Below are 12,103 nucleotides of genomic sequence, written 5' to 3' on the forward strand. Positions count from 1 at the left end.
AATTCCTCAAGGAGGGAGGAATTCATGATTTTTTACATTTTCCATGTATTCTTCATTTCGACGCCCCTTCACAGTGCTTGGGCGGATTTTGATTATGAAGGAGGAATTCACACTTTTTCCATTCGTCCCTAACTTCTCCATTTTGGCGCCCTCTTGAGGAGTAGGGCAGATTTTTGCATAAGGGGAGCAATTCATGATTTGTTGGACTTTCCTTCATCCCTTGGATTTAGCGCCCTCCACAATGCTTGGGCGGAATTTCGCACAGGTGGAGGAATTCATCATCTTTCATGCTTTCCATGCATTCTTCATTTTGGCGCCTTAACTCACTCATGGGCAGATTTTTACATAGGTGGAGGAATTCATGATTCTTTCAATTCTTCCCTGACCACTCCACTTTGGCACCCTCCATCATTCCTAGGCGGCATTTGTCACTAGGGAAGGAATTCACTTGTTTTGCAATCTTTTCCTTGTCTCCCTTATTTTGGCACCCTCCTAGTTGCTAGGGCGCAAATCTACCTAAGCCAAGGAATTCACAACTTTTCTATCCTTCCCTGACCACTCCACTTTGGCACCCTCCTAAGGAGTAGGGCGGATTTTTCCATGTGTGGAGGAATTCATGATTTGCTTTCTTCTTCCTGACTTAGGTGAATTTCTGAGCTTCTTCCAGATCAGGCTACCATATATGGATTTGAGGTGATTTCTCGAACAGAGACAAATTTCTCAAGCTTTCCACTTTAGAAATGGGCTTCCAATACTTAGCCAATTTTGACTGATACTATCTGCTTTTCAAACCTTCCGGATAAAGAAGTAGTCATGAATGCTTGATCTAAATTGCCTGCTTGAATGGTCCTGTCAGAAATAAAATTTCCAAAAATAGAAACTTTCAGAACGTCAGCGTTAGACCCCAAAACAAGACACAAGAATGACTTATTATAAATAGAAACTTACTAAAAACTGAAATTACTAAAAATAGTAAGTTCGAATTTTTGGTAAAATGAAGAAATTTTGAGGCTCAGTAAAATCCATAAAAAATAGGTGCTCTGTTTTTGCTCAAATTTTACTAGGAGGCTCCTTGAAGGGTCCTGATTCTAGTTCCATGTTCAGTTTTTCCAAAACCCTAGCAGAAACCCCTAAAATCTAGGACTAAAGGTAGAAACCCTAAAATTGACGAAACAGGCCCTAGACTTCACCAAAATCACTCAAACGAAAAGCAAACTTGACCAATTCAACCCCCCAAACACCTACAACGCAAAGAGACTAGAGAGACTGCTGCGAAAAGACCCAAAAAACAAAGCCAAAAGACCGAAAGGGCCTAAAAAGAAGGGGGTCCCCATTTGTAATGGGGTGATGTTGTGAAACGTCACAACAGGACCCATCCCCCATCAAAAGTTTGAGTTGTGGAAACCAAGACATCTATATGTGTGTTGTTGCATTAACCCAGCACAATTTGGTTGGGCATTCTTGCCACACTAGTACACAATGGTCATGAACAACTTTCTAACCTGTTGAACTTTGGGCGCCCTCACAATACTAGACCGAATGAGTTTGCCAACATAAAGCCAAACATTAGTTCTTTAAGCTTGGAGCTTCATTATTGCTAATTCAAGGGCACCATAAAGTCAAGACCACTCTAGTAGTTTTTCACTTCCTTGCAGAAGATCATCTTCCACATGAAGACTTGGGTGATCACTGTTTTCCAACTTCCTACCATGAAGAATGCACAAATGAGCAAGATGTGAATATTTCTTAGATCAGTCCATCATAAGAGATCTCTATAGCACATGCCATGTTGACATGTGGAAAAAGCTCAACAATCAAGCAAATTCATTGCATCTTAGATGATGACACACACCATCAACTTGAACCCTATATTTAGATCCAACATATTTGTCTAGCTGAACCTGTTATCCATTCTTTAAGCGTATATTAAAATTGCTCTATGGACTTGCATTGTTGCTATTCCACCTATTTGTTCTATATTTCGGCTGAAATTTTCAAAATCCTCTTGTTTCATTCCAAGACAAGTATTCCAATAAACTATAACCAAGAGCTAATTGAAGAGGCGTGTCTGATTTACTTTTGAATAAAACTATAGGCATGTTCTGATGGATTGTTCAGCAGGTTCTTAATGAAAGAATTTACCTGCTAACTTCTTCCAAATCTGTTTTGCATAAGAGCAATTGATGAAGAGGTGAAAGATTGTTTGGTCACTTCTTTTACAGTTTGGGCCCATGCTTAGACCAATCCAACCTCATTTATTCAATGTCCCATTTTTGGGAGTTTCCCAGTCAACAAACCACAGCAAGTGTTGTATTTTTTACGGGATTAGGATTAGTATAGCCCTTAATACTTGTAACTTTTTGTTTGTATTCTATGGGTCTATGTTTATTTCTCAGTGTGTTGATGCTACTGTCCCCTCGCCTCTGTTTGTGAATTTCCACATTGCACTTAAGGAAATGTATTTTTCAGTTTACTCAGGCTTCTTTTAACTAATGAAATTGGGTTTGAAGGGGCGTGGAATTGATGAAGTATATGGAAGTTTGAATTTCTTTGGTTGGCTCATCCAAGAGAATAATAAGAAACTGTAACAAGCCCTTGCTGTTGAAGACTATTTCAATGAGGTTGGTGAGTATAAAAACCAAGTGGGAAATATCCATACCAACTATCCTCCCAAAACCTTAGTGTTGCTCATGTGCCAACTTTCCAAGTGATTCTTTCGATTGGGTGGAGCATGTCTGTTTTAATATGCCTTGTGATTACAGAGAATTGAAGTTTCTAGTTATCATTGGGAGGCTCAATTTGAGGATCCTATAGTTCCGAAAAATGCATGCCTTTTTGAGGGAGAATGGATCTTCATCTCATTGATAAAGTATGCTGAAATGCTCAGTGTTTTTTATATTCCACCCCCCTCTAGTTTTGCAGTTACAGATGTCCTTCCAGGCCTCCAGGGGGATATTTGAAGGTCTCCTGGGTACCTTGACATAAGTATTTTCATTGCAGGGTAACTATTAGTTCTTGTATGATGCTCAGAATTTTGATGAGGATAAGGAGTTGAGTTGGAACAACCTATACAACTGCTTTGGTAAGCTAGATCCAACCAGCAAAAGAAATCCATTTGTTGTTCAATTGTTAATTTTGATTTACACCCTTTTAAATCATTAATTGTGGCTTCCCCTACTCCATCTGATTCTTCCCCACATATTGGAAGCTCAAGATAGTTCATTGGCAAGTCCCTTTCCTTATGATCCAAGATATTGAGGCTATCTATTTCATCCAATTCACTTCTACACTTCCTTCTTCCAACTCTCCTTCATGTTAGTCAAACAAATCAGCAATGTTAAATACTGATGATATGTCAAATCCTCCAAGTAACTCAACTTCATATAATTTTTTGGAATTGAATTTCCTTATGATCTTGTATGGCCCAAACTTCTTCCTTACCCTGTGGAAATCTATTTTTCTTCAAATACGCCATCACTCCGTATTCCTTATGTCTCCTTTTCTTATATGCCTTCTCTTTATACTAATCATCTTCTCCAGCTATTGCCTCATTTCCTCATTCGATTCTTTCATATGATCTATAGAATCACCTATTTCAGCACTTATTTTATATTCAACTCTGATATCCCTCAATTTGATACATTTCTAGGACTTTGACCATACACAGTATGAAATATTGTTTTCCATGTATTGCTATTAAGCGAATTATCATAATCAAACTCCACTTGTGTTAATGCCATATCTCAATTAACTATCAAATCACCTACTAAACACCTCAAGTAGTTTCCTAAAAATCTTTTTACTAACTTTGTTTGACCATCAATTTCCAAGCGATATACCGAACTGAATTTCCAATTTATTTCTATTTCTTCCCACAATGTCCTCTAAAAATAACCAACAAATTGGTATCTTTGTCAAAAACTATGCTTCTAGGCAAACCATGTAATCTAAGAATCTCCTTGAAAAATATGTCAACTATGAATATCAGATTATTAGTTTTCTTGGATGCCATGAAATGAGTCATTTTTGAAAATCTATAAACTACAAGTATTGAATCATAACATCTTTGTGTTTTCGGCAGTCCTAATACAAAGTCCATGCTTATATCTTCCCAAGGTTTCTCTAGAATTGACAATGACTTATATAATCAAACATTTTGGCTTCCACCTTTTGTGAATTGACAGATTCTACAACTCTTAGCATACCTTTTTACATCCTTATATATCTACAACCAATCATATCTCTCACTTACCAATCATATTTGCTTCTACGAGGTGTAGTCCTTTCTAGACATGTATTGGGTTCCAATCAATAACACCCTTGGACATATCCTATTGTGCACCACCCACTACAAAGTCACACACACACAAGAACAAGAAGCAAATAAAGAAGAAAAATTTATAAAACACATTTAAAGAGTAGACTAGTAGGTTCAACAAATTCTCTTGTGCTAGCAACAAACTACAAGCAGTGCCATTATGCACACCACACACCTCATGATTTCAAGGTGAATGACGCAGTTTAGTTGCATCTTCATAAGAAGTGCTTTGAGGGTCCACACAAGAAGGAGCCTCTCTGTTATGATCCATACTCCATCTTCTACATAACCAGTGAGATCACCCCTCAATAACTGAGTTTGCATCCAATATTCAATATAGAACTCCCCAAGCCATCCTCCTGTTCTTGAGCTAGCATAAACCAAACATCCTTCAAACTGATCCTAAGCACTTGGACATAGTCATTTAATATGAAATCATACAAACAGCCACTACTCACACTTGCCAAAGCACACACAATAGCTATTCAAAGTGTTCAAGGTAGGGCACTACACAATCAATCAAAATGGTACAATTTTCAACAACTCCACATTCAATTTCCATGGCTCACTATAAAGTTAAAAACAAAACGGGGGCCATCGTTTCTTAAAAAAAAAGGCAAATGATCATAATGCAGTTGCCTAACTTAGCTTCAATAGTCCTTCATATAGCACCTTGCAATCGACAGCTCTACATACATGGTACCTACACACCATTTCACCCACAATCATAGGCATGGAATGCCAAACAACAAAAATCCAACCATCAACATTTGGATAGTCAAGCAACACTAGTACGTAAAGTGAACCATTCTATAACTATTTCTTGTAAAATATTTGTAACAATATTTGATTCTTCACATTGGAGATTAAATAATAGTGAATAGTCTAAGCAAGCCAGTTTGATGTGATCGCCCCTTTCTAGTCACAAGAATTCCCATTCTCAGCCTTGCTTTCTATGACATCCATTATACCATATTCATTTCTGCATAAAACAGAAGTAACACTCTTTGCTAAAAGTCTTCTGCAAATTTGAATATGTATTAGTCAAATGATTTTCCTTTGCATATTATATATGTTATCTTTCACTTACGGTAGTCACATAGGTCTCCTAGGATCTGGATCATTATATCATGAGTATGGGTGGATTGCATGATTCTGAATGCTGGACTATTACCAATAATGTAATGCTGTTTATAATGTGGTTTGCATATTCATATCATTTAGCCATAGTAAAAACTCTCCTTAGAGTGATTAAGCTTTTGCAAATAGTAGGAAGGGATGATATAAACGAATGTCACAAGTAACAAAGGTGTGAATGAATGTGTGAATATTAAATATGCATCAAACATAAAAGGTTATCTATACTAAATATTAAAAATAAAAAAACTTATCTAAACTAAATATTCTAAAATAAAAAAGCTTATCTACATTGTATATTCTAAGAAAAAAAAAATTACCATCCCTTCACCATGTAGTTCCCAGCCACCAACATCTTCATGATGCCCTGAGACAAGGGGAATGTTGATACCAGATGTTGAACCACTTTTACCCAACTTTACAATGTTTCCTCCTTCATCAGCTATGTAAAAGAAAAGATGGACATTTTTCAATGAATTTTCATTGGGATACCTGTCCAAAAGAGCAATTTGTCAAAAGCGAAGCATAAAACCCATAATTGTATCTTTCGGGGAGATGCTATTCACTCTTTGTGTTTTTAGAACAAACTCCACATTTAACCTAAATTTAATTTTCTACGTTCTCTTCATTTTTCTTTGTTCTTAATTATTTATCCAAGCTAACAGTTCTATTCTTCCAGTCATAATATAGTAATAATTGCCCATTACAAAATCTCATGGCAGCTAACCGGGTTAACAGCTATGCTCCCCCAAGTTTTGGGGACGGGGATTAAAGGGGGCAGTGGGACATGTTTGCATTAAGGGGATACTTTTGGGCCATTTTTTAGGGGATGGCTATTAAAAACTAAGGAAAATTTTTATAATATACAGAAATTTCAAATATTTATATCCTACTATTTGATAAAGCATTCATCATAGACATTGTAGAAGCTTAAAAAATAAAATTAGATTTGAGTTGAGATTTCACATGAGAATTGACAAACTAATTAACAAAATTCAAATGCTTTCATTGTCAATGTGCATACATATTTTATAAGAATTACAGCAAAGTGCAAAAACACAGAAAATATATAATGACAAAAACATAGATGATATATGGTTGCGCCTAATTAGCAGATGCAACTAGTAGGTCTGTATCAAAATCGGAGCTCGAGTTTGAGTCACTACTAGTATAAGGGACTATCTTAGGCCATGGAACCCCAAGTCCCAGAGTGCCCGAAACGTCTCGAGGTGGGGATACTGTTGAAGTGTTTTTAAGCACTTCATACATAGAATAAAATACCAGGGTTTCTTATCCTCTCTTGAACAAAATCTCCTCAAATGCTGAACTAAGAGATCACTTGAGGTGACTCCAAGGGTCCAAATGTCAGGTCTTGACGTGTGGATAAGCTCAATGGTTTGATGTGATATTGTTGGAATCAAAGATGAAAAACTCTTACTCGGCAATAAATCTTTTGGCCCAAAATCAGGACTCGGCAATAAATCGGAAAATTTATCGAACATTCAAAAATATATAATTTTTTTAAATATTCTTAAAAAACACACATATACACATATATTATTAATAATTAATATTCTAAAAAATATATTTTACAATATTAATTTTCAAAGTATAATGTTATAATATATTAAAAAAGATAAAAACAAAACAAATCAATATTGATACATTTGAATATATTAAATTTATAAAAAATGGAAAATGGGGGCACCTATTGCATTAATTAAAAGTTGCAATCACATTATTTTATCTCAAAGCTTGGAGAAAATCGCTTAGTTTTATAAAGGAAAGAACATTAAACATTACTTACTTAGTTTAATAGAGAAGAGAAAAACATAAAAAATAAAGGTTTTATTCAGCGGATGGTATTTAGCAGACGTTAATAAGAAAATTCATCTCTTCAATACTAAACATTGCTCGATGCAATAGACGTGATCGCGATAGATGTTGATGCGGATGTGATCTGGATGCCATTGCAACGATGTCTGATACAAACTTGAGGCGAACTTCAACGAATTTTTCAGATTTTTATGAAGTTCGAGGGATTTCAAATTTCATCCTTGAGATTCAGCGAATGCTATGACTAAGCCTAAATGTATTTAGATGCCTATTTTCTCCTACGCGCCTAATTTCGCCTTCTTTCGAGATCAAAACAAAGTCAAATTTTGTGCGACCTTTTTAGGGTTTTTATAAAAAACAAAATGATTTTTTTAAATGCGATTTTCCGGCATTTGCTCACAATTTTTAGCTAAAATTCGTCACCGATTTTTTCGAAGTTAAATCGTTTAGGGTTTTAACTCCTGCTAAATTGCGATTCATACAATTTTTTGGCAATTTTTTCATCCTTGGCTAGAATCACAATGGGGACTTCTGTTTTGTATGAACTCTTGCTTGAATGCAGCTGGAACTTGAGATCTAATTGATTTGAAAAAAGATAAAAAGCATTGAGGCTTAAGAAAGCTAATCTAATCCTAAGAGTGTAAGAAACTAATCACAAGGGGGACTTCTGTTTTGGATGAACTCTTGCTTGAATGCAACTGGAACTTGAGATCTGATTGATTTGAAAAAAGATAAAAAGCATTGAGGCTTAAGAAAGTTAATCTAATCCTAAAGGTGTAAGAAACTATGAATGACTTAGTGAAATTCTACTAAACTTTGCTTTGCCATGCAAAGAACAACTCCACAAAGCTAGTGTGAACTTCTAAGGTAATCTTATGATGTTCAAATCACCACCAACAACATAGACACCATCAATGTGATGCATATCAATGGGTAAGTAGCAATCGAAGATGAGCTTCTATAAAGAGTTCATTTGATGGTGAGCCTATGAGAGGATAGGTTAGTGTGTGTAGGGAGGGGCGAGTAAATCCTCACAAATGATGGTGAGCCCAAGATGGGGTAGTGACAGAGTCCTGAAACCTTGAGGTAGCCTCCTCGTAGATTGGTGTTAGCGCCCTATGACAGTAAATCCCCATCCCTCATTAGGTTTAGTAAAGAAGTTAAGATGGGTCTAAATATAATAAATGTTGAGTGTATTACAAATAATAATTCATTCATTAGTTTAGTAATATGAATTAAAACATAATAATGCATAGTAATGTATGTCAACCTTTGGGAAAATGGCAGACCCTAGCAGGGGACATTACATATAGATAGGTTCTTCATGTGAGACAAGGAGATATGATTTGATAAGTAGGTATTTTTAAAAGGCAAATGGTGACTATGCTCTAAGTGCAGTGACCATACTGGACCTAAAGACTTTCTTGAATTCAGTTGATATTCATGCCTCCTCAAGGGAATGTTCTCTCTACTCTATGTATTGACTAAAAATGATATCACAATAGTAGTACATTTTTTTCCAAAGACGGAAACCATACAGAAAACTTTTTCTTCCAATCTTTACAAAAAAAGGAAAAAGAGATTAATTGTGACATGTAAAATTTTCAGAATTTTCTGTTTCTATTATTCGTATTCATGTTTTCTCCTTTCAGAACTAGCGTTTCTCATCTAGGATTTAAAGATATTATAGCAAAAGTCACAGTTTGGTTTATAGCAGCAATCATACTACAGAAAGTTAAATTATTTTCTGTACAATCATCCAGTAAAATCGTATTACAGTTCTCTTTCTATCTTTGTTTTTTAAGTATATAGATATTTTATAGGATGATCGAGTTAATGGGGAAAAAATTGAAAGCATTCAGAATTCAAATAACTGCCTCTTCTATTCAGTCTCAAAAATTATTCAGGCCTTCAGTTTCTACTCTAAACTTATAGCAGTAATGAGAGGCTTACAGTTGACGTCAAAGCATGCCAAGAGAGAGGGCTGGGGAGAGATACCATGAAGTTTCAGACTCCCTAACCCCACAGACCCAAGACAATGATTATTTTCCCACTCTTTCTCCTTATCTCGACACAAAGGAAAACAAAAACACTAATGTTGGTAATGTATTGAATAAACAAGATGGTATCAATTCTTCCACCCTTGATCAGGATCAACTTCATATCATAGTTTGAGGTGCAATATTGCGAGTTTTGTAAATTTTGGGGTTTATATCAATGGGAGTTGAGAGATATAAATGTTTGCACTTTCAATGTGCTATTCTAAATGTGCCTCTTTTGTAAATCACTACATAAAAACAAAACAGATTTACCTTTACCAGTTGAATCAATTCACAAAACAGTAAACACGCTTAATAGTATGCGTGCAATGCGTATTTCTGCTTTTGGATTCATCAATTCATTATCCCAAAAGATATTTAATTCACCAACAGTGCTCAATATTCTCCTACACACTGATAATTTTAAAAAACATAAAAGTTAGCATGCAAAAATATGTTACCTATCATTTCTGACATCAAGTCTAATGGCCCAATCTCCTCCATAGCCACTTCCATTGCCCCGACTCTTAAGAAAGGTGGTCGTCATTGCCATGTCTTGGTCTACAATCACCTGCATGTTGGTTATTCAATTCATTTAGAATAGGATCACATGTCACTTAATGGAAGTAACATGCAAAAGGAAATCAATGCAAATTTAAGTATATATGCCTGGTGGAATAAGAATCACTCCATACAAATAGTCACCAGAGGCTACTCTGAGGTAAGTGAGTTGGTAAAGTTGGGTTTACGCCTGAGCTTGGTCATCAGGTCAAAAACTGGGGGTACAAAATTTGAATAATGTATAATGCAAAATGGAAAGAAAACCCATGGCATACCTTGCTTGACTTTAATGTGGAAAAAACATTCAATCAAATACTTAATTGATTACCATGGAAACTGGCGATGCAGCAAAACTTTGCTTTATGTTCTGTTCCATTCCAGTTACATATCACTTTATTGGAGATGAAGTAACCCTTCCATTGTATACTTTTAAGACTATCTACATTTAAGACACATTACGCTTTGACAGACCATAATTACTTGAAAGTTAGAATTTCTGGATAAAGCTTCTTTATAAATAATTTTTGATGATTGAAATTTTCAATCACACTCAAATTTCAATGAATTAATATTGGGGTAAAAGAATGATAATAGTTCACATGAGCTAATTTTAACTTTAAGAAACCAATGGCTCCAACAACAATCAGGTAGCCATATGAACATTCTTCCAACTCAAATTTGATGGAAATAAAAACAACAAAGAATTGAATTATAATAAAGCAGAGAATACCTGGTGTCCATAATTGCGGCCATCATGTCGCAGCCAACCATAAATTTTAAGCTCATCTGACATTTCACAGGTATGCCGCAAAACATATTGGGAGTCCTTCACAGCAAGCCACATTAATCCCGCTATTAATGATTTTGGTGTCCTGCAACAAATCTTATCCAAATTATGATCTGATGTACGCCTCTCATCAAGTTCAGGAAAGTGAAATTGTGGAGATATTTGGCACCTGGCACGGATGCCCAAATAAACTTGTGGACGATATGTGCCCCAATATAGACTCTCGCGATGTTCCCCTCCAAACTATATGAAACACAAAGGAGGAGGAAAAGATTAAAAAATTAAAAAAGCTAACATTTTTACGTGAAATCAATAGTAGGGTTCTCTTTTCAGATCAAAAATAAGAAAAAATGGAGGAGGCGAGAGCGAAAGACAAGTCAATCACCAGACCAACCAATGAGTAGAAGGATTGAGGTCTTGGGTTCAATTCCCTGTAGCCTAGCCTTGAAACCCCATCAGTTATGGTGGGCTGGCCTAGGACATTGCCTGGGAAACTGAACTTAATTGTACGTAAATTTTGAGGAAAAACAAAGAATCAACTAATATAATACATGAAGATTACTGAAAAATTTTAAATTTTTTTTCCTTTTTTAATTACCCATTGGAGAGACAATTTGTTTTAGAAAATTTGCTAATCAATAGCCAAAATACCCATAAAAAACACCGTAACAAGAAGCAACATTCTCAGAATTGATAGACACAAATTCGAAGTAAATTGAACGAGTGAAATGAATGAAATAGTATACTTTACCTGTGGCAGGTCCGTGATCTTTGGAACTGGCAGGGGTGTGATTATGCTGAGTGACGAACTGCCATCCATTTCCTCGTTTTCCATGTAATAATAAATGAGAAGGAATATGGTCAGCAATGCAAACATGGCAGTAATAAGCAGGGCCTTCCATTTAACCTCCACACCAGAGAACAGTCCTTTCCTTCTGTGTTTGTTGCTGATAATTTTCTGTCTGACATGATCGTCGCTGCCCTTGACAATGGCACTGCCCTTGTTTCTACTCCTCATTACTGTTTTTAAAATACTCTCATTAGAGGTGATGTAATCTGAGTTTAACCACTTCTCATGGACGGGAAGAGGGCTCTTTTAACGGCCTAAATGTCTGTCACTAAATTCGATTGCTGGACGTTGTTCATAGTTACTGGTTTTTTACGGTAGTTTTGCGTTATTTTTCCCAAATGGTGCATAAAGAAGAGAATTTGAGGTGGTTAGAAAGAGTTTCATCTTTTTCAAAAAATATGTAGAGAGGTAAAGGTAAGAGGTTTTATCTTCTTCAAAATAGATGTAGAGAGGTGGAGTTATGAGGTTGGAAAATTATATTAATATTTTTTGAATTTTTAATGTTTTCAATTGTTCTTTATAGTTGTGAATTGTGGGTCTACACTATCTAGTTATAGGAAAAACAAATCAAGTAA

General features: G+C 35.6%; 1 protein-coding gene across 1 annotated transcript in view; it reads right to left on the reverse strand.

The window, feature by feature from the left end:
- The window catches only part of LOC131037327 (mannosyl-oligosaccharide glucosidase GCS1), a 207,367-nt gene extending 195,491 nt beyond the window's left edge, over positions 1–11,876 (reverse strand). The window contains exons 1-5 of the mRNA XM_057969439.2: positions 11,430–11,876; positions 10,848–10,921; positions 10,622–10,763; positions 9,792–9,901; positions 5,776–5,947 (exon numbers count right to left, since the gene is read on the reverse strand). Of these exons, the coding sequence (XP_057825422.1) occupies positions 5,776–5,947; positions 9,792–9,901; positions 10,622–10,763; positions 10,848–10,921; positions 11,430–11,696 (765 nt within the window). The 5' untranslated portion in view covers positions 11,697–11,876. The remainder of the gene's footprint in view (positions 1–5,775; positions 5,948–9,791; positions 9,902–10,621; positions 10,764–10,847; positions 10,922–11,429) is intronic.
- Positions 11,877–12,103: the final 227 nt, after the last annotated feature.

The sequence above is a fragment of the Cryptomeria japonica genome, chromosome 3, assembly GCF_030272615.1.
Source record: "Cryptomeria japonica chromosome 3, Sugi_1.0, whole genome shotgun sequence".
NCBI classification, from domain to species: Eukaryota; Viridiplantae; Streptophyta; class Pinopsida; order Cupressales; family Cupressaceae; genus Cryptomeria; species Cryptomeria japonica.